Source organism: Procambarus clarkii, chromosome 10 (assembly GCF_040958095.1).
Source record: "Procambarus clarkii isolate CNS0578487 chromosome 10, FALCON_Pclarkii_2.0, whole genome shotgun sequence".
NCBI classification, from domain to species: Eukaryota; Metazoa; Arthropoda; class Malacostraca; order Decapoda; family Cambaridae; genus Procambarus; species Procambarus clarkii.
Window position 1 is genome coordinate 42,019,445 of NC_091159.1, and position 27,982 is coordinate 42,047,426.

General features: G+C 40.4%; 1 protein-coding gene across 1 annotated transcript; it reads left to right on the forward strand.

Moving 5' to 3' along the window:
* On the forward strand, nt 1–27,680 carry LOC123775245 (all-trans-retinol 13,14-reductase). The gene is made up of 13 exons (XM_045770231.2): nt 1–178; nt 1,279–1,409; nt 4,020–4,164; nt 8,377–8,509; nt 10,513–10,675; nt 11,189–11,309; nt 12,977–13,071; nt 15,140–15,245; nt 17,651–17,844; nt 20,515–20,629; nt 22,355–22,515; nt 26,340–26,490; nt 26,683–27,680. The coding sequence occupies exons 1-13, from the start codon at nt 4–6 to the stop codon at nt 26,847–26,849; spliced, it is 1,857 nt and encodes a 618-aa protein (XP_045626187.1). The 5' UTR covers nt 1–3; the 3' UTR covers nt 26,850–27,680.
* The last annotated feature ends 302 nt before the right edge of the window (nt 27,681–27,982 follow it).

The window sequence follows — 27,982 nt, forward strand, 5'->3', positions numbered from 1 at the left end:
AAAATGGGATTAATTTCACTTCTGATAGTGTTAGCATTACTGCTTGGTTTTGGGAAAAAGATTATCAAGTTCATTGCATCCAGAATCTGCTCACCAAACCCGTTTAAGAAAAACACGTGTACCAACGTCAAGGCCAAAGTCACGGATCAAAAGCAGCGAGATGCTGTTCTTAAGCAAGGTTAGTATCTGTGTTTGTTGTAATGTTAAGTTGTTCCATTAGTTAATAAATATTATAAAGTGTTCCTTAATGCACAGGTATAAAAGAAAAACTTGCAAGGCATTTATATGTACACAAAGAGTTTCCAATAGTATAGGAAATGGTAGTATTTTGTCAAGTAAATACTGTATAGCTTCATTGTAATCTTGCAGATCCAGACTACAGTTCGGTACTTTAATTATAACCGGACTCCCTGATTCTGAAATAATCCAGATCTGAAAATTTTGGTGGTTTTTCTCTCTAATGTACAAGACAAAATCTTTGGCGTTTTCTTGCCAGAAATGCAAGAATGCATCTTTGCATATTTTTTACATATTCAATTTATTTGAATTTACCTGAGGGGCACTATCTCCCTAGTGGCCGCGACGAGGACAGGAAACTGCGTGGTGGTTTGTCAAAGGTATCTCCATTTGTCCTAATGATTTTATCGAGCTGAATTTTTAAATTCAGCAGTGTTTCGGTATTGACAGCTTCGGCGGGTTGGCAGTTCCATGGGTTTATAACCTATGGAAATCTATGGGTGAAAAAGCATCTACTGTTTTTCTGTCCTGCATTGTGGATTGGTGAGCTTGAAACCGTTTCTACTTGGTTGTTGCAGTTGACTTTTTGAAGAACTGGTTTGGATGAATATCCAAATTGTTCAGTATTTTAAGTTTCAATGAGATCAGCCGTCATAGAAATACTGTAGAATATATAAACAATTCTTAATTGAAGAATAAATATATATAACAACATTTATTATTTAGTGTTTGATATTCTTTCTTTAGTGTCTTTCTATTGATGACTTAGCCTTAGCCCCTTTAGGGACAAAGGCTAAGTCTGCTACTCGTTCTTTACAAAACTTTATAATGGTACAGATTTGACCGAAGCCTCGTCGCTCCCTTTATTTTCAGACGTGTGGGTTGAGCGTCTAATTTTGAGCCACGTTACTGTAACTTACTGTCTATATACAATGAGTATGTACATATTTATTTATATACTCTTATATTAAATAATTACACTATATATGTAAATATAATTATATACATATTCACTTACGTATTGTAATGTTGTATTTTCAGGTTTCAGTCTAGACAAAGTTCCAGAGAATTTGGATGCCATTGTGATAGGGAGTGGGGTAGGGGGACTGTCTGTAGCGGCACTCATGGCAAAGTCTGGAAAGAAAGTTTTAGTTCTGGAACAACATGATCAGGTAAGATTCTGATATCAGTTGATTTATAAGGTACATTATTTATTTATCTATATACAAGAAGGTACATTGCGTTTTAGAGTACATAGCATTGATGTTTATACATTCTTACAAAGCCACTAACACGCATAGTGTTTTGGGCTATAATATAATTATATAATTCATTAATAAGGGGGAATGACTGTTGTTTAGAAATGACTGGGATCCAGTGCTGTCTGACCTCTGCAAGTAGACGATGGAATGGGGGAAAGGGATAGAGGATGAGGGGAAAGGGAGAGAGGATGAGGGGAAAGGGAGAGAGGGTGAGGGGAAAGGGAGATGATGACTTCTGGGGTGATGGTTGATCGTGGCTGGAAAATATTATTATATCACTAACAAGTTAATAATGTTATTTCTTCGTTTTTTTAAGATTCAATAATATTTAAATTTGTATATATTTAAAAAGTAAGCAGGATGAATTGTACTGGTACGAATCATACCCGACGCACGTGAACGCTTCCTGTCCATTTATACCAGATAATGGGTATGAGCAAAGTTGCCAACCTACCGCTTTCGATACGAATATTCAGCGATAATGTTCATGACTTTAGCAGTAGGCGATGAGTCACAATAACGTGGCTGAAGTATGTTGACCAGACCACACACTAGAAATTGAAGGGACGACGACGTTTCGGTCCGTCCTGGACCATTCTCAAGTCGATTGTCAATCGACTTGAGAATGGTCCTGGACGGACCGAAACGTCGTCGTCCCTTCAATTTCTAGTGTGTGGTCTGGTCAACTTTAGCAGTAGTTCATTAGACAGGTATTTTTGTATTCATACAATAGTATATTTTAGCATTAAATACTAGGCAGGTAAAACGACAACACTGCTACACACAAACGTGTCATACGTTTACAACGTTACGTAATTAAGTGTTTTTTGGGGTTGTTTTAGCGTCGTGTTAAACACTGAGTTGGCAACTCTGCTTCTGTGTTTGAGTGGCATTAGTAAAGTGGTGGCTGGTGGTCCATGGATTTTTCTAATACAGAAGCATTTTTTCTCACAAACAATTCCGTCATGGCTTCTAAGCAATCAATGTTGACTTCTTTCTTTCGTAAACAAAATGAGAAGTGTAAGAAAAAGAATGTTTAGCAAACATTGGAATGGGACTGCATTCCTGCAGTAGTGCCACAAAGATAATTAATCACATAGTCATTAATAGGAAAATAAAATTTGTCAGCATATCAAGCAGATAAATTGCAAAATTTATGTTTTCATTGATGAATCAACAAGCCTGAGCATTAAAACAACCTTGATAGTTTACTGATATGTGAAAGTGATAAGGAAGGTAATCCCCATTTCATGTTCTTAGATCTATTTGAACTACCTGATCAGAAAGCAGCAACTGTTGCTAATCATCTATTGAGCCGTCTCAATTATCAAAGGTTTGATGACTTATATATGAAACAGAACCTTGTAACATTTGCTAGTGATGGGGCAAGTGTCATGCTTGGTGTCAAATCTGGCATTGCAACAATTCTCAAGGAACATTACCCTGATATAATAATCTGACACTGTCTTAATCACAGATTAGAACTTGCAGTAGGTGATTCAGTGAGAGAAGTTCATGAGACTAATAATTTTCAAGCATGTATAGACAAATTGTACTCAGTTTACAGTAGATCACCTATAAACCAAAAGGAATGATCTGAATGTGCCTCTTAACTTGAAGAACAGATTTGCAAAATAGGCTGTGTTCTGAGCACCAGGCGGGTGGCCAGCTCGTTTCGTTCAGTAGTGTGGAAAAATGATGAAGCCCTTCATAATTTTTTGTACTGCCTGACGCATGCATGTTTGCTCCAGTCCCGCCCCTGGCATTGAGCATGTGGCAACTCCAAGTAACAGTTACCTGTACTTTCTGGAGCCCAGGCTGCAGAAGATCATAACCTTGGCCTCCATTTTGTAGGTCTGGGCTGTGGTTGAGCTATCCTCGGACCAGCATTGAATGTAATGAAATGCTCTCTGGATCCTCTTTCCCATCCAGGTGTGTCCGTTGGCCTGTGTTTGACTCTACTGAGGATGTTTACTGGTTCACCCACCTTTCTGGTGGTGATTCCTTGGTGAGGATGATCCCTGCATCTTAGTGTGTGTGGGGGGGGGGGGGGGGGTAGGGCAAGTTTTGGTCTCTAGTAGGCTTTTACTAACTTACAAGGACCTTGTTTTGATTTAATTGATAATGTGGCCCTAACCAGAGCAGCTAGTTACGGGCAGCCACCGAGGCCCCTCCCACAGGAAGAGGCATTTCATTTCATTACATTCTACGCTAGATACTTTAAATGCCAACCGCTTGTAAGAATCAGTTTTGTACTTCTGTGGGCGAATTTCTTGTGTAAATATATATATATAGTTTTGTAAAGTGTCAATAAAGCCTCGTGTTTGTAGCATATATATTAATGCTGTGTATAACAAGTCTTTACGCACGTTGCTTTAACATAAAGTACCTTCAATGGATTGCTGCATAAAACCTATTTGACTGTTTAAAACCTATTTGACCATTATATTTCATATTATATGAAATATAATGAAAATTTGTGTGTCAGTAATATTAAATTGTTCCAATCGTCTGTTCTAGGCTGGTGGTTGTTGCCACACATACATAGACAAAGGCTACGAGTTTGATGTAGGCATCCACTATGTTGGCGAGATGGCTACCCAGACTGTATGCAAGACGTATCTTGATCAGATCACAAATGGTCAACTGGAATGGGCACCAATGCGTAAGTTACAGTTTGTAATGCAGTACACTAAATGTAGAAATTCAAATAATTTGAATAATATTTGTTTAAGCTTGGTAAAGAATCTAGTTTAAGAAACATATTCAATTATGTTTCCTCTGCCTTACTGCACGATTAATGTCCACGGTATCACTTTTTTTGTGCGGTGAAGGCAGAGCATATTCTGGCTCAAACACAAATTCTGGCTGTAGTTTGCATCTGTTTGTGCCTGTTCTGAAGGAAGCAGTGTCTGTTCTTTGCTTCTCGTCTCGCGTGCTGTCAGGCTGTGCTTGTTCTCTTTCGAATCCGCTTGGGCCCCCGGCTCTTAGGTTTTTGTCTTAGGTTGTTTTTGTCTGTTACTGTTTGCGGAGGCTGCTGTAACGCAGATTCTGCAGGCGGCTTCGTCTAGTTGTCGTCCTATGTTGGACTTGTTGGTTCTCCGGGGTAGCTGCTCTCGGCATTCTCGGAAAGGTCGTGCAATGGCTCGGGATTCCACTAGTTGGGGTGGGCCATTGGTGCCAGGTTCTGAGTCGGCACTTCCTTCGTCGACACCAGGTCCTTTAGCCTGGTGTCGTCTGATCGGAGCGATAATCGCTCTTTTCGTCGGTTGGCTTCTCGTAAGGGGCGTTGGCTCTTTCACGGTTCGCTCCGTTGACAAGGCACTGGGAGGGGGAAGCTCACTCTGTTTGCTCACGCTTAGTTCCACGATTCGTGGGCGTTTCGGCTCATGTCATCTGGCCTGTGGTAGCGTTGAGCGGCTCCTCCTCCTTCGGGGGCTTCGATACTACTGGGGCAGGCTTCTTCCCCTGCACTTCGTCGGGTCATCTCGGAGTGGGTGCACTTCAGCGTGGTCAAAACGACCCTGTCCTTCAGGTGGGTTTCCCATCTGTTTCCAGTGCCGAAACGGGACTGTGAGGATCTGCGGTTCATTCTGGACTTGACCCGTCTGAACCCTTGGATTCCTTGTTCCTTCTTTCGGATACCTACTCAGTTTCTGGTCCGGGCTTCTTTTGGAGCTGGGTGCCTGGATAGTGTCCCTGAATCTCAAGGACACGTATTGGCACGTTCCTATTCATCCAGGGTTCAGGGACTGGTTGGGTTTCGTGGTGGAGCGGCAGGCTTACTGCTTTCGTTGCCTTCCTTTTGGCTCGAATCTCGCACTTCGTTTATTCACGCGTCTTACCTGGATCGTGGTGACCCGTCTGCATCTGCTAGAGGTTCAGGTTTTGGCCTATCACGATGACTGGCTGGTGTGGGTTCCCAGTGTGGTGTGGAACAAACCCCTGTTTGTCTGCTCGCCAGGGGTGTGGTTCTTTCCTAGCTTGCCAGGTTCAGGTTCCTGGTGAACTGGCTGAAGTCCAATAAGGTTCCGTCCCAGGTCGGACATGGTTGGGTCATGTTTGGGACTCTTGAACCATTTCCATATCTCTTCCTGTGGAGGCGTTGCTATGGTCCCGCCTTCAGCTGTTTCTGAGGGGACTCCTGGGTCACTCGGCGGTTGCTCAAGCAGTTGTGTGGGAATCTGAACTTCGCCATGCTGGTCTACCCGCTGAGTTGGATTTGGCTTCAGCGTCTGTTCTAGTTCCTTCAGGGAGGCTCCTTCCGCCTCTCTCGCGATCGTTGGGTCGTGCTCCGGGAGCCTTGCGTCGGTTGCTGCGTCCCGTACTTTCTCTTTGGGGTTTTCAGGGTTCAGTGCCTTGGCGCCATCCATGTCCTCCGTCGATGTGTTCACGGATGCGTCGTCTCTCGGCTGGGACTTTGTGGCCAGGGCTCACTATGTCAGCCAGGGGTGGTGGGATCTGTCCTTCCATCAGGCTCACAGCACGGGGCAGAACTTCGCAGAGCTTTGGCTATCGCTTCGGAGGATTCGAGTCGCTCAGGGTTCGACCATTCAGACTGTTCTTCGGTGGTTCATTGCCTGAACCAATGGGGGTTCTCGTTGGTCCTTTCCTCTTTGGGGCTGGTCGTTTCGGGTGACTCGTCGGCTGGCTTCTCAGCCTGTCTCGGTTCATTCCCGTTCATGGAATGAACGGTTGACGCCAACTCCTTCAGTTGGTTCTGCCGGACGTACGGACTTCCGGAAGTGGACCTCTTTGTGTCGGCGTGGTCTAGGCGTCTCCCGATATATGTGGCGCTCTTCCTGGACTGCGAGGCTTTCGCAGTGGATGCCTTTTGGCAGGACTGGTAGAGTTGGAGGTCCCTATACCTCTTCCCTCCGGTCCAGCTGTTGCTTTGGGATCTGTCTCAGTTGGAGTATCACCACAGGAGAGTAGTCCTCATGGCCCTTGATGGCTGGCCCAGCCTTGGTTTCAGGCGCTGTTTGCTCAGTGTCTGAACCCAGGGCGTTTTCCGCGGCTCCACCTCTTCCAGCAGGTCGGACTGGTCCGGTACATGGCTGGTTCAGTCTTCTCCACTCTTCTCGTCTGGTCTTTTTGATGCAGGTTTATCACCATTTGTATGGTGATCAGGTGGCTTTGTTGATGGTGTCCCACCTGAGAGCTTCGTCTCGGCGACAGTATGAAATTTCCTGGCGTTCTTTCCGCCATTTTTTCCTATCTTTGTAGGTTGTCTTCTATTTCTGATAGTTGTCTTGTTCTTTCTGTTTTGGCTTTTTCAGGACCGTAATTTGATGCCTAATACTGCTGCCTTGTATCGTGTGGCGTTGGTGAAGCTGTTCCTGCTTGCGATTGGGGTGGATGTTAGTTCTGCCCTGTTCCATAAGCTTTTTCAGGCTTTGTTTCACCTTTGGCCTGCTCTTGTTCCGGCTGAGCCATCCTGGTCCTTAGACAGGGTGCTCTCCTATCATTCTTCTCCTTAGTTTGTGATGGCCCCTTCCGTTTAAGATTGTTTTTCCAAGGCTTTGTTTCTGTTGGCTTTAGCCTCATGAGTTCGGGTCAGTGAGCTCCATGTTCTCCTTCGCGCAGAAGTTTCTGCTCCTTCAGTCCTGGTAATCGGTTTGTTCGGTTGCAGCCTTCTCATTTTTTTCTGGCGAAGAATGAGACGGCTGCCTTCCGGAGAAGTCATTGGGTCATTGATGCTTGGTTAGTCAGGCCAGGAGTGCATCATGTCTTGTGTCCGGTTGCGGCTCTTTGCCGTTACCTGCGCGCTTCAGCGGGATGAGCTTTGGGTTGATTCGGTTTCCCTCGTTCCTGTTCCAGGGCTCGAGTGTCCAAGGTTGTCTGCAAGGTTATTAAGTCTAGCCAGCCTGCAGTTTATCCTCGTGCCCATGACGTTCGGAAGTTTGCCACATTGGTCAACATGTCTTGGGCTGATACTCGGGCGTAGGGATTTTGGAGGTCGAACAGGGTCCTGAGCACCTGATATTTGGTTAACGTTCCTGGGCTTTTGTTTTGGGTAGCAGGTTGCAGCTAGTGGTCTCGATTTCGCGTTGAGGAGTGTGTGGTGGCCACTTCCCTCTTTTTTCCTTATCTTTAGTTATGTATCTCCAGGGAGCTGTAGGGGCTCCCCACAGAAACCCAACTTTGAATGTAATGAAACGCCATTTTGTGGGTGAACCCGGGAGGCTCCCTGGCAACCCTTCCTCCAGTCGGCGATTTTTGCATGGTTGATACTTAACCTTCAAACTGGAGTGGCTGGGTCGCCGGTGCAGGGGGGGGGGGGGGCTGCGCGGACGACCAACAAGGCAATGGAGTGTGACGTTTGCTTGTTTCCTTTGGATTGGAGAGAGTTCTGCCTCTCTGTTCGGTTTTCGGTTGTAATTTACTTTCCATGTGGGGTCTGTGCCTACCTTTCTGGATGCCTAACCCCGGTCGATGGCAGATAAGGAAAACTCCCTCAATCATGACGGGGTTTTCCAGGGCCATTGCTCCCTGCACCTCTCTGAGGGGGCCAGGTTCTGGCTCGTGGTCCCTGGTGGGCTGAACTCCAGACTAATGTCCCCGTCTAATGATTCTCATATTAGCCCGATAGCGCCACGGAGCCTCCAGGGCTTACCCAGAAAATGGCGTTTCATTACATTCAATGCTATTTTTTTTTTATAGTCATGCCTGTCTACAAAGAAAGCTTTACAAAGCAAACCCGGCATTCTGATTCACCAAGAACATTTCCATTCGCCATTTGTTTCTGGCCCAAGGGTTCCAATCTACTGTTATTCGCTCTAGTAAGGTATATAGATATAAGTAATCAATTTAATACAGTAGGAGTGATGTAAACTGACTTGTCTTCACTGTAACATATTTGGTATTCTATTACCAGGTGATGACTATGATGATGTAGTATTTGCTGAGAAAGATCAAGAGCCACGCAAATATCCAGTGTTCAGTGGCAGGGGCAGATGGAAGCAATATCTCAAGAAAACATTCCCAGCAGACGAAAAAAATATTGACAAGTATGTATGGAGTTCTCTGATGTTACTTTCAGGATTGTTGTATACTTCGTACAAGAAATTATCTTAGTTCATTTATTATGCACACCATACCCATCCTATGGGCGGTAGTAAAAAAGGTTAAGGACGCACATAATGGGCCCAGGAAATGAACCCCCAAAATAAATTTAGCTCAGCAAGATAGTCTTGATATGCTAGTAACAGTTTAATGTGTATCAACAATGAGTTCCAGAACGACACCTGTCGATAATGATTCCGATGATCAACGTCCCCGCGGCCCGGTTTCTGGCCAGTCTCCGGTCGGTGATCTGGTTAACCAGGATTCTCAATGCCGTTGTTAGCAGCCTGATGTATCAGTCACAACCTGGGTGATCAAATGTCAATTGAAGGTGTTCATCAAGTTCTCTTTTGAACAGAGATAAGCCATTTATTTCCTATATTTATAATTTTTACTCATAAGCTTTTGTACACAAAAAACATAAAAGGAAGGAACAATTGTAGGGACAGGAGTTACATATACAAATGAAGCCACTAATATGCAAACCGTTTTGGGAAAAACTTAGAATTGTGGGAGGAATATACCAGGATTATTGATGAAGAGGAGAATTACATGGGAACAAAAATGTAGTTCCTAGAACTATGAATTTAAAATTAAATAAATTCAGTAATTGTTGATAAACTGCAAAAAAAAGGACTTTAGCTGAATCCTTTTATGAGTACTCTACAATTAAACTGCCCGAAACGCTTTGCGTAATAGTGGCTTTAGGCATTGTATGTACTAGCTCTATCTATAAAGCCAACAAACTTTGTAAAATCTCTTTATGTATGTACCTTTACCTAAATAAAAATTATTATTATTAAAAAAAAAAAGAATGCAAGGTTCCTATGCTGGATTGTAAGTACACTCTGTGACCTAGGTACTGGTAATGGGCTGTAACAGGTAGAGTCCTTAAGGCTGATCTGGCTCATAAATTGCAGAACACAATATACCTGCGGGTACACCCACACTTTTAACATGTAATTTTTACATGGATATGATAAAACTGCTCTATGACTGCAAGCACTGGTGAGGTTCATGATCTATGACCTGATCTAAATACACACTCTAGTCCTAGGAATATCTGTGCTGTTGAACACAAGGTATAAAGGTATATGGAAATATGCGTAACAAAATTATATGCAATAAAATAAACTAGACAAAATTAAGATTTATGGATATGGCAATTAAATGTATGATGAGTTATAGTAAAGAATTTTATACACAAGATATGGGTATTCTGATTATATGAATATTCAGCAATAAAAGAGGTTCATTAAATGAAAAGATTAAGTCAGAACTTACTAGACGATGAGGCGTTACCTCGCTGCCTAAGGACTCTCAATTTATATATGGACTCTTCAGGTCAGCAATTTATCCAACATTGAATGGGGATGTAAGTGTGTAATGATGATCTGCTCTAGATACTATTTACTAGCACTAGTGTAGTAAATAGTATCATCAGTGGTGTTGCATGTCTTGTTTGAAAGGTTCTTGTTATCCAACCTTATCCTTATCAATTAGCTTCGCCTAAAACTCGAATCACGTTGGTCGTGGAGGCCCCCAAAGCTAAGGAATGTAATATAAGGGTCCTTCCTAGGGTCCATCTCCGCCAAATTTAAGTAGGGCATAAATAGTATGGAGGTTCTACATAAATATTCCTGTTACACCATTATTTATATATATATATATATATATATATATATATATATATATATATATATATATATATATATATATATATATATATATATATCGCTTATTCTTAAGCTGTATTTCCTAACAATTAAGTCGATATTTCTGGAAAAGATGGAGTGATCCCCCGACAAGTGACTGAAAAAAAAAGAATAATGCATGCCAGTTTAGAAGTAAAATTTCCTCTCCTTATTTATTAAATATATTTTTATGAGTACTCTACAATTAAACAATTTTGTTGTTCTTTGACCCAATTTTATTTTATTTTTGTCAGATTCTTCAAGATGATGGATGAGGTTCATCCGGAAATTTTCAAATCAGCATTTGTGAAGTTTATTCCACTGTGGGCAGTATGGCTGCTGAGAGTTACTGGACTTCTCAAGTGTTTTACCAGTTTCTACGAGTGGGAAAACAAGACGTGCAAGGAAATTGTATGGGTATGTAAGCACCATCTGGCGGCACTATTGTGTGTGAGCGATTAACGTTGAGAATCACGTGTGAGAAAGCTTCCTGTTGTCATTGCTTTCATATCTGTAATAGTACCCTACCCTCACTCTAGCAAGAATGTCCTGTTTCTTCTTTATTCATTTTATATATATATATATATATATATTCAAGAATGTACTGACTGCTGGTATTCTGCTGAAGGCTCTGCTGAACTTTAAAATCTAGATTGAAAAAATAATTAGGACAGTAGAGGGAACCTTTGACAAACCGCCGGCTTTCTGTCCTCATCGAGGCCACTGGTACTTTAGTGGCCCTCAGGTAAATTGGGTTGTGAGAGTACATAACATTGTTCTTACATTCCTGCAAAGCCACTAACACGGATAGCATTTCGGGCACGTCCTTAATTTAACAGATAAAAGTAAGAGTAAAAAAAAGGCATTTTGTATGTATGATATTTTGTATTTTGTGTCAATGAAACTTGCTAATTTTACCTTTACCCTTAGGGACTGACGAAGGATCAGGAGCTGCGTGATATCCTCTGCTATGGTTTTGGTGACTTTGGTACGCCCCCGAGCATGACTGGCTTCCCAATGCAGACATACCTATACAAACACTTCGAAGAGGGTAATAGTTTTGTAGAGTTCTTTTAAATGTTGTAGATGTTAAATAATTATTGACATTAATATTGGACATTTTAATTTTAATGTGGCAGTACTAGTTCTGTGTGATAATAAAGTCTTTAGTTTGGAAGATATTGCGATTATAATTAATTAATTTTATTGGGACAGGAAGCCTTTGCATGCTGTATACATATACACTATTGGCATGTATCGATGATCCCCCATGTGTGAACTACTGACCTTTCACAGGATGCAACCCCATAACAGTTGCCAAATTCCCAGGTACTTATTTATTGCAAGGTGAAAGGAAATGTGCCCAACCATTTCCTTCCCGCCTGGGAATTGAATCTGGTATGCCCGATAGTGAGTCGAGTACAAAACCTCCAACAGTAACTTCGTGAGCTAAGGACTGGTACAGACATGCTTCCTTTAAGAAGGAAGTCAAGCCTCTGAGACCCACCCTTACCTACTGGAAGCCTGTAGACAAAATAATTAAAGTAAGAAAGAAATAATTCAACGAAAAACATTACTAAACACACCTTGTATGTACTGTAGGCCCGTAGGGGTCGTCATTGTCAGGTTGGTGGAGGTATGGATGGCTGAAGTGGTGACGTTAATGTTAATTGAAAAGAAAATCAATGCGTCGGCTCTTCAATGTAGTAAAATAGTTTATTACTTGTTCACAAAAATCATTTATTTGTTATTATATTTTCAAACGATATCATTGCTAGAACAGTCTCTCTCATTCGCCATCGTACTGCACAAAAATGTTTTAATTCTCTTCAAACCATCCTGTGAGATGGGGATTTAACATGAACTTATAGCTAGTTTTTCATCTACGCTGAGTAATCTTTCATTCAGAATAGGGTAGGAGCACATTGCTGTGTATACCTAAGCTTGTTAATAAAAAATATTATCAAAGTTTAAAACCACCTTTCTGCTTCTGCCGTTGTCATTGGAGTTATTAAAATTTTCCGTGGCTTCAGAGTTTCAGAAAATGTTGAATGCAAATGATTATTGTTCATTAAACTTATAAATTATTCAAAGTAACTAAAGCACCACTAGCAACACATGACACCACCCTCACTGTGTAAACACTAAGCACGGGACTGACGGAGTAACTGGATTAGATTTTTAGTATTTTTTATAATGCACCCCATACCCATCCCGTGGGCGGTGGTTGAAAGGGTTATAGAGGCACATAATAGGTTCAGGAACTGAACCAGGGTTGCCCCGAATGCAGTTCAATGTTGCCAGATATCTCGCCGATAAAGCCTACATCATACAACATGAAACCTCTATTTTTGTCTTATTTTAATAAACATAATCAAAATTCAGTTATAAATATATTTAAAACAACAAATAGACTTTTTGTTATGACACATTTGTTGCTCATTATTCTAGTATGAGGTTGACAGCGTCGTACACCTGGCAGTATCTGGGGGGGACTGCAGCTCAGTAGCTCCTATGGGCGAGCCGCCACTGCATAGGCTTATACACGCAATTGACTTGTTTCCGGGTATTTGTAGGGCTAACCTATAGTATATCCGTGGACATTATGCTGTACTCGGTGTATTGGTAAAGTGAACATTAAGCCCACCATATTAAATTGGTTTACTTTCCTCAAATATCCTTATCTTAAAAAACTCAGTGGTTTTATTTATATTTCAGGTAGTTCATACCCTGTTGGAGGAGCATCGGAAATTCCCTTTCATATTATTCCGGTGATTGAGGCTGCAGGTGGCAAGGTTCTCGTTCGTGCCGAGGTGAGTTACTATAGATTTGATTGTGTGTATTTCTGAGCTAAGACCAGATGCTACCCGAGTCTCACATCAGACCTTCTGAAGAAGTTGTCTGGATCAACATCCTCCAAATTGTGCAGTATTTTGAACGTTTCAAGGGCTGATTTCATCGAAACGTTCAAAATACTGAACAATTTGGAAAATGTTTATCCAGACAATTTTTTCAAAAGGTCAGATACAACGCAAATAAGGAGCAACGGTTTCAAGCCCAACATTCCTCAGTGTAGGACTGACGACAGGAGATGCTTTTTCATCCATAGTTTTTCAAACCCATGGAACCGCCTACCCGCCGAAACCACATATGGCAAAACTGTTAAATTTTAAAATCCAGCTGAAAAAAATTCAGGACAGATGTGAAAAGCTGCCAGCTTCCTGTCCTCGTTGAGGCCACTAGTGTGTTAGTGGCCCTCAGGTCAATTCTAAATGGCAGTAAATACTGAGTTAAATAAAGTCCATTTATGGTTGACTGCAAACAAACTTACTCTGAACATCGATAAAACATTTTGCACATTGTTTGGTAATAAGTCCAGCAATAAAATAAATTTAAGAAATAACAATACCCAAATTATGGACAGAGTAGATGGGAAGTTCTTTGTGCTCACAATGACAACAAACTGAATTTTCAATGCCATATAAAAATATAACTAAAAAAGTAGGCATTTTATCCAAAATAAGATAATGTTCCTCGCCCTGCCTTAATAACTCATTATTATTCGCTCATATATTCATTTCTCTCCTATGGTATCCGTCTCTGACATCTTTAATTACCTCCGACCCATAATTATGCAATATAAATAAGCAATTAGAACAATAGCAAACGCCAGTCCCCAGACAACATTCTGGTCCCTTACCAAAATCTTTGACAATGATAAATATCAAGTCGCTGCACATACTCTCAGGAGTTCTCTATATCAATAAAACTCTGAACTCTGTTGACCAAACCACACACTTGAAAGTAGAGGAACGACGACGTTTCGGTCCGTTTTGGACTATTCTCAGGTCTCAAGTCGACAATCGACTTGAGAATGGTCTAGGGCGGACCGAAACGTCGTCGTCCCTTCACTTTCTAGTGTATGGTTTGGTCAGCATATTTCAGCCACGTTATTGTGACTCCTCGTCTGCAAACTCTGAACTACATTGCCAGTTCCACCTTAAGCACTTGTTAGAGGGCTGTAATAGAACTCATGCACACCACACGAGAAACCAATATCTTTTTTTATAATCCTAGAACAAGAATCAACCACAGCAGAAATGTTATGCAAATTAAGGGGTCCTAAATTGTGGAATGGCCTCCCAAATGTAATTAAAAGCTGTGCCATCCAGTTTAAATGAGACTAGGAAATATTTACTTAATTTCATGCAACTAATTTCAGTGATATTTCTACAACGAAATAAAATATTGTTGCCTTACTGATATCTTAAATTGTATTTACTAAAAATGTATGCCTGACCTCAGTATCATCTAATTAATGTATCTATTTTTGTAAACCTGCTTACTAAAGGCGTATTTTTATCTTTATACGTATTTATCCCATTAAATCTTTCCGTTTTATTTACTGTTATGTCCTAGTTGTTTTAATAAATATCTGTGTATTTATTTTGTTATTAATGTTAAAAATAATTTCTGGTGTGTTGCTAGAACTACAGACTCCATAATGCAATAGTCTGTTTATCAACATTAAGTATCACCTTTATATTGTATTTCATTTGTTATATTTATTGAACATTCTCACTTATGTTAGATTCTTAGTATTAAGGGTTTACCCCCCGTTATACCTATAAATAATCTTTTGCCTAAAATATTCAATGTTTTGCCCAAAAGCTTATCATAATAGTGGCTTTATATTTGTGTGCAACCCCCTGTACCTACAATTGTCCCTTACTTTACTTTCTTTGTGAGCACATTGTGAATAAAATTACTGTTACAATCCTCCTCCTCCTAATGCAGAGCAGTACTCGTGTATAGTTAAGGGGGTTGCAGTGGGCCCACCAGATAAGGGCGTGGATATTTTAGCATATTTTTTTTTTACAGGTAACCCAAATTATTATCGATGGAAAAGGTCGAGCATGTGGAGTTAAGGTGAGGAAAGGAAAAGAACTGGTGAATGTAACAGCTCCTCTGATCATCTCTGATGCAGGTGTGTATCCAACATAGTTTATTCATTATTTAATTTCATTCTTGTTACGTATTGAATTTGCTTTATTTTAAAGCCAATATTATTTCTTCCACCTTGCTGTTTGACTTAAGAATTATTTCTCAATACAGTAATAATATTTTAGTTTTAGGTAAGAGTTACATTACTGTCTTTGCTTCCTGATACGTGTAGGCAGAAATGTATCTCATATTAATAGAAGCCCTTTCCCAACATCGAGGTCTCTAGCTTGTTGTATGAAATATAACGTTGAAATATAAAAGTTAACAGTTATGGCATTTACGGGTTGGGCGGGTAGTCAGTTCCATGGATTTATAATCGTGTGGGTGGAAAGGCATCTCAGTCCTACATTGTGACTTGAGTTTGAAACCGTTACTCCTTGTTTTTGTTACATCTGCCCTTTTAAAGAAATTTTCCGGATCAACGTTCTTCAAATTGTTCAGTATTTTAAGGAACCGAGAACCGTGTTTCTCAAACTCCTTCAATTTTGTTTACATAATCTACATGGTAAATGCGGCAACTTTTTCTAATAGATCACCCCCCTAACGAGAAAAACAAAAACTATATATATTTATAATTTAAAACTTTCAGATTTTCAAATGGACTTTAAAAATGCAAAATATCACCAATTGTTCATTTAGTATTATGGTCCCAGAATAGCATATCATCTTCCTTTATTATGCTTTAGAATATAGTTTGGCAGTATAGTTTACTGTAAAAAAAATCGTTAATTTGAAATATGCGCCAAATTTAGACACAAAAATTGATAACTCCAAAAATTTGGCGTTTATGAAAAAAATATTGTAGAGCAGACAACTTTGCACATATGTGTAAATGGTGAGAATCGATCAGAAACTGGATTAATTAAAGCTTCTCAAAACTGAAAATCTAATTATAGAGAAAAATTCAATTCAAGTTCTCGGCATTATATATGATCGTTCTACTTCATGGATTTCCTTGTAAGTTTTAATAAACATTGCTTGGCATTCGTACTCAAATATGTGAAAGTTGTAGGTCAATACGTATTGAAATGCAGTCAAGAAATAATAATTCCCCCAAAAAACAAAATATAGAGATAAGGATAATGGATTAGGAGATATATAAGTATACTTTATATAAGTGATAAAGCCCTCATCTGGTCCCCATTCAGCAAAACAACCTAAAGAGATAAAGAAAATAGTTTGACATCTGTGACAAATTCGGCTCCAAAAAATTAAGTAAAGTTCTGCCACCTGTGGCTGATTTACATGTTGGCCAATTTCGTTCCAACTTCACATACTTAATGACATGTATACATTCTCCAAGATGTAGAAGCCACAACAAAATCAGATAAGAAACAAAGGAGGGGAAAACAAAACATCCTTTCTAAAAAAAAAGAAAATGGAGGACATAAGAAATTTCGGCATTGGGCAATGTATTTATAATATATAACAAAATACAGCAAAATAACAAACTTACACATTATTATTTGTGTGAAACTTTGCCCTCCAGGTGGCAATCAGCCATCCTGGAAGGCACCAGCTGCATATGCACTTTGTGGACCCTCCTTACTACTCTACTTCTATACTTCTATTCTTCTTTGTGCCTCGGACAGGTGCCTGCATCTTTTATCACTACATTATCCATGAGTTTAACTCATGGATAATGAGTGATAAAAGGAAGTGTTATTGTTATCAGTAACGTTTGCATACGTTTTTTTAATCCATTTCTTAACATACTGGGATGGAAATTTTCACGACGTTGATGCCAAATAACGTTAGATCTGTTTAACATTTTATACCATATTTGATATTTGGACGAATATTTTGAAGCTCGCAGCCCCTTAAAATTAAACTTTTCAATAAGATCCGCCCTGTCATGCCTGGTTTGCTGTGTTGTTAGCCCTGTGGCCCTCAACCGTTCCTGATACGAGAGTTGACTTGGCTCTGGAAGGATTTGTTGCCCAGTGTTGCACTTTCTCCAAAGCAGCTATGTCCTTGTGAAGATACAGGGATACAGTAATTAAAGTGGGGGCGCACTAGAGATTTAAGCAATTGAATCGCTGCTTTCTTTTCCTTAAAGTCAAAGGTACGCTTGATTATTCTAAAGGTTAGGTTAGCTTTCTTGACTGCTGCCCCCTACCAGCTGTGCAACTTTCATTGAGTGGTGAATGTTGAGTCCAAGGTCCTGTAATTACCTCCTGTACTCAAATCACGAAATTATATTTTTTTACTATTCCTTTTTATTTTTCAAATCGCTCATAAATATTTATTACCATGTTGCTACCAATTCTTAATATGGGCAAAATTATAAGGCTAATAGCTCTGAGAGAAAGTGCTATAAATGGATAGATAAGTAGTCTATTTGAAAATTGTATTTAAGATTGTATATATTGTGGATTTCCCTTCCAGGTGTGCACAATACATTTGAGCGGCTCCTCCCTCTGGAGGTTGCATCTTCATCTCGTTTCTGGCCATTAGTACAGACGGCAAAACATGGTCCTGGGTCTTTGTACGTCTTTGTGGGGATGAACTGTGATGCTGATGAACTTGATATTCTGAAGAGAAAGAATGCCTGGGTTTTTACTGGTAGTGACATCGACAAGGTAACTAGCCATTATAACTTGCTGCATAGTATATTTGATAGTCTCCATGTCACTTGATACAAAATTGTTATTAGGCTCTTTCAGTTGATATATTTTCGGCTATCAAGAAGCTATCTTCCTGATATTGCTTCATATTAAAAAGTCACATCATTCATGGATATGAAAGATGTGACCTCTTTGGCCTACTGGGGACCAGAGCCAGAACCTGCCCCCCCCCCCCCACAGAGCAGACCATAATCCACGACCTCACCAGAAAAATCCTCCGGAAAGTCATCGCAGCTTTACAGACAACTGAAGTCTTTACAGAAATCAAGCTTCGAAAAAAACGCCAACAATTACCAAAAACAAGTCACATAGAGCTCGAAACTCGTAGTGCCGATTACCACCACCAGGTAGCCCGGCCCTGGGTCAGCTCGGCCAGCTCTCTAAGTCGATTCTATTCCTGATGTTGGTGTCACCTTACCAGTTTGTAGTGCTTTCAGTTCCGTCAGCTCTTAGGTGAGCCCCAAAGCTTCAAAGCCTGTAAACTGGCGCCTTCCCTCCTATGTGGCTTCATTGACCGATCCCGAGGCCCTCGCTGTGGATGCCTTATGACTGAACTGATCGCAGTGGAGATGTATTTACCTCCTTCCTCCAGTTCAGTTGTTGCTCTGGGTGTTGGCCAATCTGGAGCCGTCCTTGGGGGAGGATGATCGTTCCGGCTCCTTGGTGGTCGCCCAGCCTTGGTTTCTAGTGCTTCTCGGCTGGAGTCAGAACGCAAGCATTTTTGTGTGGCTCTGTCTCATATGACAGATTCGACCAGCGTTTTACTTCACTAGTTATAATTTATCCTCTGTTCTATGCGTCTAGAGTTTCTGATGCATCTCTCCCGCCATTTGTATGATGCGCAGGTGGCGGGTTTGTTGCTCTCTTATCTGTGTCTTCACAGCGACAGTATGAGGTAGCCTGGCACTTTTAGTCACTTGTCTTCAGTTTTGGTGCACTCTGTTCTCTTCTTTTTCCCTTGGTTATTTTTCGGTCGGAATGTTATGTTAAAGAATGACACCTCATATCGTTCATGTTTGTGGAGTCAGTTATTAAAGTTCGGTGTTGACACCTCGGAGGCGCTGTTCCGCAAGTTGCCTCATGCATTCTTTCACCTCCGGCTTGCCAATGCTCGTCTCTTGATTGTGTGTGGTTTTTCTCACCTCACCTGGGTTTACAGTTTCCTCTTCACCTGTGATTTGTTTTCTTAAAGCAGATTTCCTGTTGGCTCTGGCTTCTGGCTATTGGGTTGGGAGCTTCAGGCTCATCTTCGGAGGTGGGTGTTCTGTTCTTTCGACCCTACAGGCAGTTTATTCATTTGCAGCCGTCTTTCCTGGCGAAGAATGAGTCGGTGGCTTCTGGAAGGGTCATTTGGTCATCACTGCTTGGTTGGTTTGGTTGGTTGTACATCATTTGTTGTGACTTATGGCAGCTCTTTCCCGATACCTGCATTCCACTGATTCTGTTTCAGTGGCTGACTTATTGGTTAATCCTGTTTCGAGGCTCGCATTTACCAGGTTGTCCTCAGTATTATCAAATCTATCCAGCGTGCAGTCCACCCTTGGCCAATGATGTTCGTAAATATGCAGCTTTGGGTTCTGTCTTCTCTAATGCCGTGGGCTTATATCGGGGTTTGGGGGGGAGGGGGGGTTGTCGTTCTAACAAAGTGCTGGTGGCCCGATATTTGGTTAGTGTTCCTGGCCCCAGTTGTTCGTGTATGGCTTTGGGCCACGTTGTCCAGCCTGGTGTCGCCTTTTCGCCCCAAGTGCCTGCTGCCTCTTCTCCTTCCTGGTTTGTTCCTTTCTTGTTCTCTATAGTCAGATTAGCCTTTTGGAGCCACAAAGGTCTTTCTCGAGAAACCCAGTGTTGAATGTAATGAAACGCTAATTTCTGGAGGAGCTCCGGTAGCTTTCTACTTCCCACCTCGCCCTTCAGGTTCGTGGGTTTGTTAATCAGGTCCAGAACCTGACTTAAGGAGCCGGATGGGGGCCCGGGTTTGGCTGCCTGGTGGTGGAAATCTTTACTAACGAGTTTCGAGCTCCTTTGAGTCCCTTGTTCTGTGTCACTTGTTTGCGGTAGATGTTTAGCGGTTTTCAATGCTTTATTTTTTATGACCCCATCCAGTTCTGCGTAAAGCTGTGTTGACTTCCTGGAAGCTTTTTCTAGTGAGGTGGCGGATCTAGTGAGGATGGAGGTGGCGCCATCTCAGAGGCGCAACTCTTTGCGCCTCTGAGATGACGCCAGGTTCTCTTTGTGCCAGGTAAGTGCTTTGTGCTTTGTGCTCCCTGGTAAGCGAAAAAGAACTAGCCGTGGTTGATGTGACCCTTTAGTATGAAACAGTCTCATGAATATGACTTCAGGGAGCCAACGAGGCTCCTCTAGAAATTGCCGGTTGATTACAGTCGACTGCGAGTTAGTAATAATTAAAAATATACAATAATACTTATTATGTACACAACCTAGGGACTGTTCACTAAAATCACTAGAATGTTATAACACTATACAGTGCTCAAGTATAGTGTATATATATTTGAATGTACTTATTGTTAATTATTACACAAAAGTATTCATTAAATACCTTCAAAATTAATGTTAAAATACAAACAAACAAAAGTTTTAACTGTTTTCCAATTTTTATTTATCCAGGTGACTGTGGATTACTGGAATCTTAGCCGGGAAGAAGCTCTTGATGCAGAAATTCCTCATCTGTTCGTCTCCTTCCCCTCTACCAAAGATCCTGATTGGAAACAGAAATTCCCTTGTGTGTAAAATTTTTGTAAAATTCTAAAATATGCTTTAAGTTAATTCTTGAAGACAACTCCACACACACACACACACACACACACACACACACACACACACACACACACACACACACACACACACACACACACAAGTACAAGACGGTATATTGGGTTTATGAGAATACAAAGCATTGATGTTTTTACATTCTTGTAAAGCCACTAACACGCATAGCGTTAAGAAAGCTTAACATACAAACAGTGGGCACAAAATCCAAGAGCAGCGCCAATTTAACAGTGTATCGACGTCGCCAATATTAAATTAACATGGATTCAACAGCGAACCAACACCACCTTTGGATACTGTGCTCACCGGGTGGGTAGAGGCAGGTTTTAAGAGAGATGGTTATCCTCCAAGAATATATTAGTTAACTGTGTTATGTGGTACGAAGCCTGGACTCTTTGAGTAATATTAACTTAAAAAAAAAGACTACTGCTTTGAATAATATATGAAATGCAAATAGCGGCATAGCTGAAACTCAGGACGGTGCAAAAGCCCCTTAATCACGCTATCCAACACCACCTCTCCGTCCACCATCTTGATCTAGACTCTAGCATGTCGTGATGTTTTCTCTCACTGATAACGTCCGCCCCAGAATATCAGAGGCCTACTTTTGAAACTCTGCAGACTCACAGTTATAGCGTTCTTGTCTTAGGGTTGTGACGAGCCTACGGCCTACCAGCTGGTCTCTGGCTCCTCTAGCCACACAAAAATATGAAACCAAATAAATTTAATTTGTCTCAAGATACATATACGGCATATTCGTAATATTCACATGTAAACTGTATCTCATATTTAGATGAATAATACAATGTTTTATTGATATTGTTTATAAATGTACTGTATACAATAAGATACAAAAGGTAGTTTCGGTATAGATTTTAATGATTAATTTTATTATTTATTTATATACAAGGTACAATGGGTTGTAAAAGTCCGTACACTGTTGCAAAGCCTAGCACACGCATAGCATTTCGGGTACTAAAGCTAACCAATAAATTGTTACAATAGGTACATTGTAACAGAATTTGAAATCAGATAATAACTACATTATAAACTGATGAAGTTGCATTTCTCTTTTGTAATATTTTGGGAGAGTGGGTTATCTTCCTACTATAAGGATGAACTTAGATACTTCATAGTTCTACTTTTGAATGTAGTACAGGTTGGACAATTTTTTAGTTCATTAGGGAGCGAGCATCACACATCGGACAGTGTATTTTTGGAAAGCCAGTAACACTCATAGCATTCCAGGCAAGTCTTAAAAAGCATACTCAAAACTTGCAGGAGATTTTAAGTTACAAGTCGAACAGTCAATCTTCAACAAATAAATAAAATTACCGACTGAAGTATGAGAAATTTGAGCAATTTTAAAGAGTATAATTTATGTATATTGCATTAGTAACAGAGTATGGGTGCGATAATGAAAACTATATTCCTGGCGTTATTTCTAGATAGTAAAGTACTGTACAAGGTAAGTTAGTAACACAAAGTAGATTACAATGATGATTACAATTATTACAATTACATACTTTGTTTTAACTTTATAAAAAAAAGTTACTCTAGCAGATAATTTCTCTGAATATTTTAAAAAAGTTAAATTATTTTAACAAAATATTGATGAGCTCATTATTTTTTATTATTTTATTTTTTATTAGTGTTAATTAGTCTTGTATTTTTTCAGGCAAGACAACTATGGCTCTGGTCATACTGATGCCATATCGTTGGATGGAAGAGTGGGAAAATAAACGCGTGATGAAGCGTGGCGATGAATACGAATCAATAAAGAAGACTTTTGCCCACAAGGCTCTTGAAAAAGCCTGTGAGCTGTTTCCATCAATCAGGGTAAGTATATGTTGCACCATAATTATTAATTTAATTTATTTAATTTATTTTTTTATTTTTATTTATATTGATATTATTATTTAGTTATTTATATTTATTTTGTATTTTTTGTTATTTTGTTATTTATTTTTTAGTTATTATTTACGTGAATATGTTTTGGATTATGAAAATACATTCATTGATAATTGAGCGGTACATTCTTACAAAGTTGTACACAGTTGATCCAGCCAAGTCTTCAGGTCTTTGGGAAACTTGCAATGTGAGTTAAGACCAAAATCTAGATCTCTTCCAGCTGAAGGTCACTTTGGGATAAGAGATCAACCCAAAACACACACATTCCCCGACAAAAATCATAAACACAACAAAACAATACAATGCTTGAAGAAAAGTAGGTACTCTCTGGTAACAAAGCAAACATTTGCACAAAGAAATCACATTAACGTGATGTGTCAGTAAACAACCCGTTCTCGCACTTTCGTATAGTCAATATTGACTTATTAAATACGTGCATATGTGACATACTAAACATACTAGTTTACCTTGAAAAGCTTCATAGAAAACACCGACCTTACCTAACCTTCTTAGTATGTTAAGATAAGCATCTTATTGCTTCGTAATTACAATTATTACTTAATCTATACCTATAATAGGTATAATAATTACAATTATTACTTATAATAATTACTTAAATATAATTACAATTATTACTTAATCTATACCTATAATAGGTTAAGTAATAATTGTAATTACGAAGCAATAAGATGCTTATCATAACATACTAAGAAGGTTAGGTAAGGTCGGTGTTTTCTATGAACCTTTTCAAGGTAAACTAGTATGTTAAGTATGTCACATATGCACGTATTTAATAAGTCAATATTGACTATACGAAAGTGCGAGAACGGGTTGTAGTAAAACAAAATCAGTAGGAACCGCAAAGGGGATTCGAACCTGTGCCCTGGGTACTCTCATGCCTTAGACAACTATACCACGACTTGGCAAAAGAAATGCAACCTGAGATTCATCTGAATCCTCTAGGTTTCTCGAGGATTCCACTGAAGTCGAACCAGGGTTTTACACAATTCCTACTGGTTTTCTCAAAAACATTGCTGTGATGTAAACACCCTACTTGTGATGCACCTGACTTATTCCAAATGACTTCCCAGGTCACTGGGATCCCAATCAACCAACCCCTCCACACCCCCACTCTCTCCCTTGTCTTGTAACAGCCTTGTTGCCCACAAAGTCTTTGAACGGGCTCATCCGCTCATCAGCTTCACATATAGGCCAAGTGTTGGTTTACCTGGAACAGTCACCAGGAGCCCTTGCTTTGTTTTATGTTTTATATTTGTGTTTATGACATCCACATTGCATGTGCCAAGGCTTTGTATTTCACTCTAACTGTAGGGCAGGTTTCCTTTGATATTCAACTTGTGTCTTTCCCGCCCCCACCAGAGATATCTGCTCTGGGACAGGGGGGTGTTCAGATGTCTCCCCTATGATCTGAATTTAATTGTCACCTAGTTAACTAGCGTGTATCCCAATAGCACATAAGACTTGTTCCCCGCTGTGAGGCTTGTTGATGAGTATTGTAGTTACCCGTCCCTTGTCTCACATTTTCCGAACGCACCTAGCCCTGCTCCTGAGGTGTGCTAGGACTTTGTACTTTTGCCGGGGTGTGTCTAAGTTGCGTAAGTGATTGTTCTTGTTTGGGACTGCCTATACAGTACATTTCTCCGCCAAGAGTTTATTGTCAGGGTTTGTCCAGCCGAGACTTCCCTTATACCTGACATACCTACCTGGCTGCGTCATAACCTGGTTGCTGGTTTCCCTTGTTTTCTGTAGGGGGCCTTCAGTGCCTCCCTTGTGCTAGCCACCTTGAAATACCTCCACACATACAACTCTCAGCCGTCATTAAAAGCCTACAGAGAACTAGAGATCAAAACTTGGCCCCCCTAGACGAGGCGCACAGAGCAAGGGACTCTGATTACTGTCTCAAATTACTTTTCCTGAACCACCACCTCTTGCAATGTCGCCAGTTGAATACGGCCGACGGCTCATGGGTTATCTTGGGGTAATTAGTTCACAGCAACAAACACAGAATCCAAGTGAATTATCCCAGATTATTGGTCATGTCTAACTCACAGCTCTTGATTTCGGCGACTACCGCAAGGTTTTCTATTTTTTTTTTTACCCGAGGGCCACAACCACTAGTGACCTCGACAAGGACGGGAAGCCGGCGGCTTGTCGAAGGTTCCCCCGTTTGCCGTGATAATTTTTTTGAGTTTGATTTTGAAATTAAAAAATGTTAGCCTCTACGGCTTCGTCAGGAAGGCGGTTCCATGGGTTTATGACCCTGCAGGTGAATAAGCATCTCCTGTTCTCAGTCCTGCATTGTGGCTTGTCGAGCTTGAAACCGTTGTTCTTTGTTTGTATCACGTTAGACCTTTTGAAGACATTTTCCAGATCAACATCCATCAAATTGTTCAGAATTTTAAGTTTCAATGATATCTGCCCTGTCATGCCTGGTGTACAGTGTTGTTACCCCTGAGCCTTCAACCGTTCCTGATACGAGAGATGACTTAACTCTGGAAGGATTTTTGTTGGCCGGTGTTCAAGTTCAAGTTCAAGTATGTTTATTGAGACAAGAAAAAATACATCTCAAAGGGATAGAGTAGCTTAGGCTATTTCTACCCCCCTGGCCGGTGTTGCACGTTCTCCAGAGCAGCTATGTCCTGAAGATGGGGTCTCCATGCTTGGATACAGTAATCCAAATGGAGCCGCACCAGTTATTTATACAATTGAATCACCACCTTCCTTTCCTTAAACTAAGGCTATATAATGCTGCTTTTGAAACAGTGCAGGTCACGGCACCATTAGTGTTTCTTTCAAGGAATCTTAACGCCATAACATGCCAGTTAGCTCTGCGTTGAAGACGCATTGTTCTTGGTACGTGTTTTTTCTTCATTTCCGTTCTGAAAGACATTATTCCTAATTACAGTGTATGCTGCACCAGCCCTGTGCATTAGTAGGATTAGGTGACCCATCAGTGTTGACTATCTAATTAACTTCTGGCTTATAGATTTCCTCAAAATACTTACGCATCATTTCTTGTGGTAGCATGTCTGACTTTTTTGTTGTCATCTCATTTATAATAATCCTACATGGGTCATCCTCCCAGGGAGGTAACCTCTCAACCGGCATGAGCTCACGTGCTTGCTCAAGCAGGTGAAGTTCTTCGGGTAGCAGACTGATCGATAATGCCATTTTTTGCTTTTGCGTTTTTGACAGTAACATAGTAGTGGGACTCTTTGGCTATCTTGCAAGCTTAGCATTAAATTCCTTATCTCTGCTTTTAACACTGGGGAGAGACATCTTTGCTCGTAGATTCGATGTTTTGGCAGTTTTACGGGTTCCAAGAATAATTGCCATGGCTTCATTTAGTATACTTTCAAGTCTTCTCATATCGCTTTGAGAATAAGTGCACAAGACTAGTGCGACATAGTCTATGACAGAGCGCACATAGGCTGTGTACATCATTTTAAGCACGGTAATATAAGCCCCATGTCCATTCCAGGTCATTGCTTTTAGGTCCCTGAAACAACTTTTCCATGTTCCTATAAATTAGTTCAGCTCCTCTTTCTTTACCCTGTTAGAGCTGATAGTGATGCCAAGGTACTGATAGTGGTCGATCCACTCAAATGGATTGAGTGGAAATGCTGTGTATAGTGGCTTTGTAAGAATGCACAACCTATTCACCAATGTATGTACTTTCACATCCATTTGTATCGTTTTGAAATAAATAAATAATTCAATGATTTTTCCAGGACCATATTGACTACGTAAACATTGGCACTCCGTTGTCCAACCGATATTATTTTGGTGCACAACGGGGCGAGGTCTGTGGGCTGGACCACACTACGGAAAGATTCTCCCTTCAGAGTAATGCAATACTTAGACCACAAACTGATGTTCCAGGTAAGTTATACGGAACATTCTGTACAACACACACTTTGCACTACAATGTTTATATCTACAAGGAACACAATTAGTAATACAGGCAGTAATTTGTATTGTAGTCATACTGATGTCTGTATACATCTTCTGAGGAAGTGTTTCAGACACAATCAAATTTTTATTAATAATTCCAATTTATTTTCTTTGTTGTAGGACTTTACTTAACAGGCCAGGATATATGTTGCGGTGGTCTTGCTGGCGCCATGTGGGGTGGACTTCTGTGTGCGTCTTCCATCTTACTGCGTAATGTCAAGAGTGATCTAGAACGTCTCCACCAGATTATACAAGATGAGAAAAAAGCAAAGGCCAAGTTTAGATAAATTTATCAACAGTACTGAATTTAAGTTAATTAGAACTAGTATTTGGAAACGTCTATGGACTATGTGGTAAGAGATTGAAGTACTTTATTGCTTTATTAAACAAAACTTTGTAAGACTGGCAAATGCTTGATATCGAAAAATGCAAGACCTTGCATGTGGGGCATAACAATGCACATCACAACTACCAAATCAACAACATTATCTTGTAGCAGATTGCTAAAGGAAGGAACCTTGGAATCAGAGTCCACCAATCACTGAAAGTTGCACAAGTGGGAACTGCAAAAAAAAACAAAGGATAGTCAAACAAACCTTTGACTTTAAGGAAAAGAAGGTAGTTATTCAACTGTGTAAATCTCTGGTGCGGCCCTCATAGATTATTGTATCCAAGCTTGGACACCTCATCGTCAAATAGACATAGCTGTCTTGGAGAAAGTTCAACAGTGGGCAACAAAAATCATCCCAGAGCTAAGTCGACTATCATCCCACAGCTAAGTCGACTATCATCCCAGAGCTAAGTCGACTATCATCCCAGTAACGGTTGAGGGCCTCGGGTCTAACAACACTACAAACCAAGCATGAGAGGACGGATCTCATCGAAACTTTTGAAATATTGAACAATTTCGAGGATATTGATCCAAACCACTTCTTTAAAAGGTCAGGTATAACACAACAGCAATGGTGTCAAGTTCAACAAGCCACAATGTATGACAAAAAAACAGATTTTTTTCATCCATAGGGTTATAAATCCATGGAAATGCCTATCTGCCTAAACCGTAAAGGCCAAAACACTGCTACAGTTCAAAATCCATCTCGATAAACCCATCGGGATAAATGCGGGGGGGGGGGGGGGGGGGCCTTGAAAACCCGTCGGTTTCCTGTTCTGTTCTCGATACCTTTAGAGAGATAAGTGGCCTTCAGGTAAATTCAGGTAAACTGAAAATATGCATTAGTATAAATTGGCTGATCGTTTTAAATTTAACACTAAGGCAATGCACGGCATGTTTAGCACTGTTGTATTCACAGTTTACCTGAATTTACCTGAAGGCCAACATCTCTAGTAGCCTTAACGAGAACAGGAAGCTGTTGGCCTGTATAAAGTGCTCTCATTATTTTAGAGCATTTTTGTTGTCCCC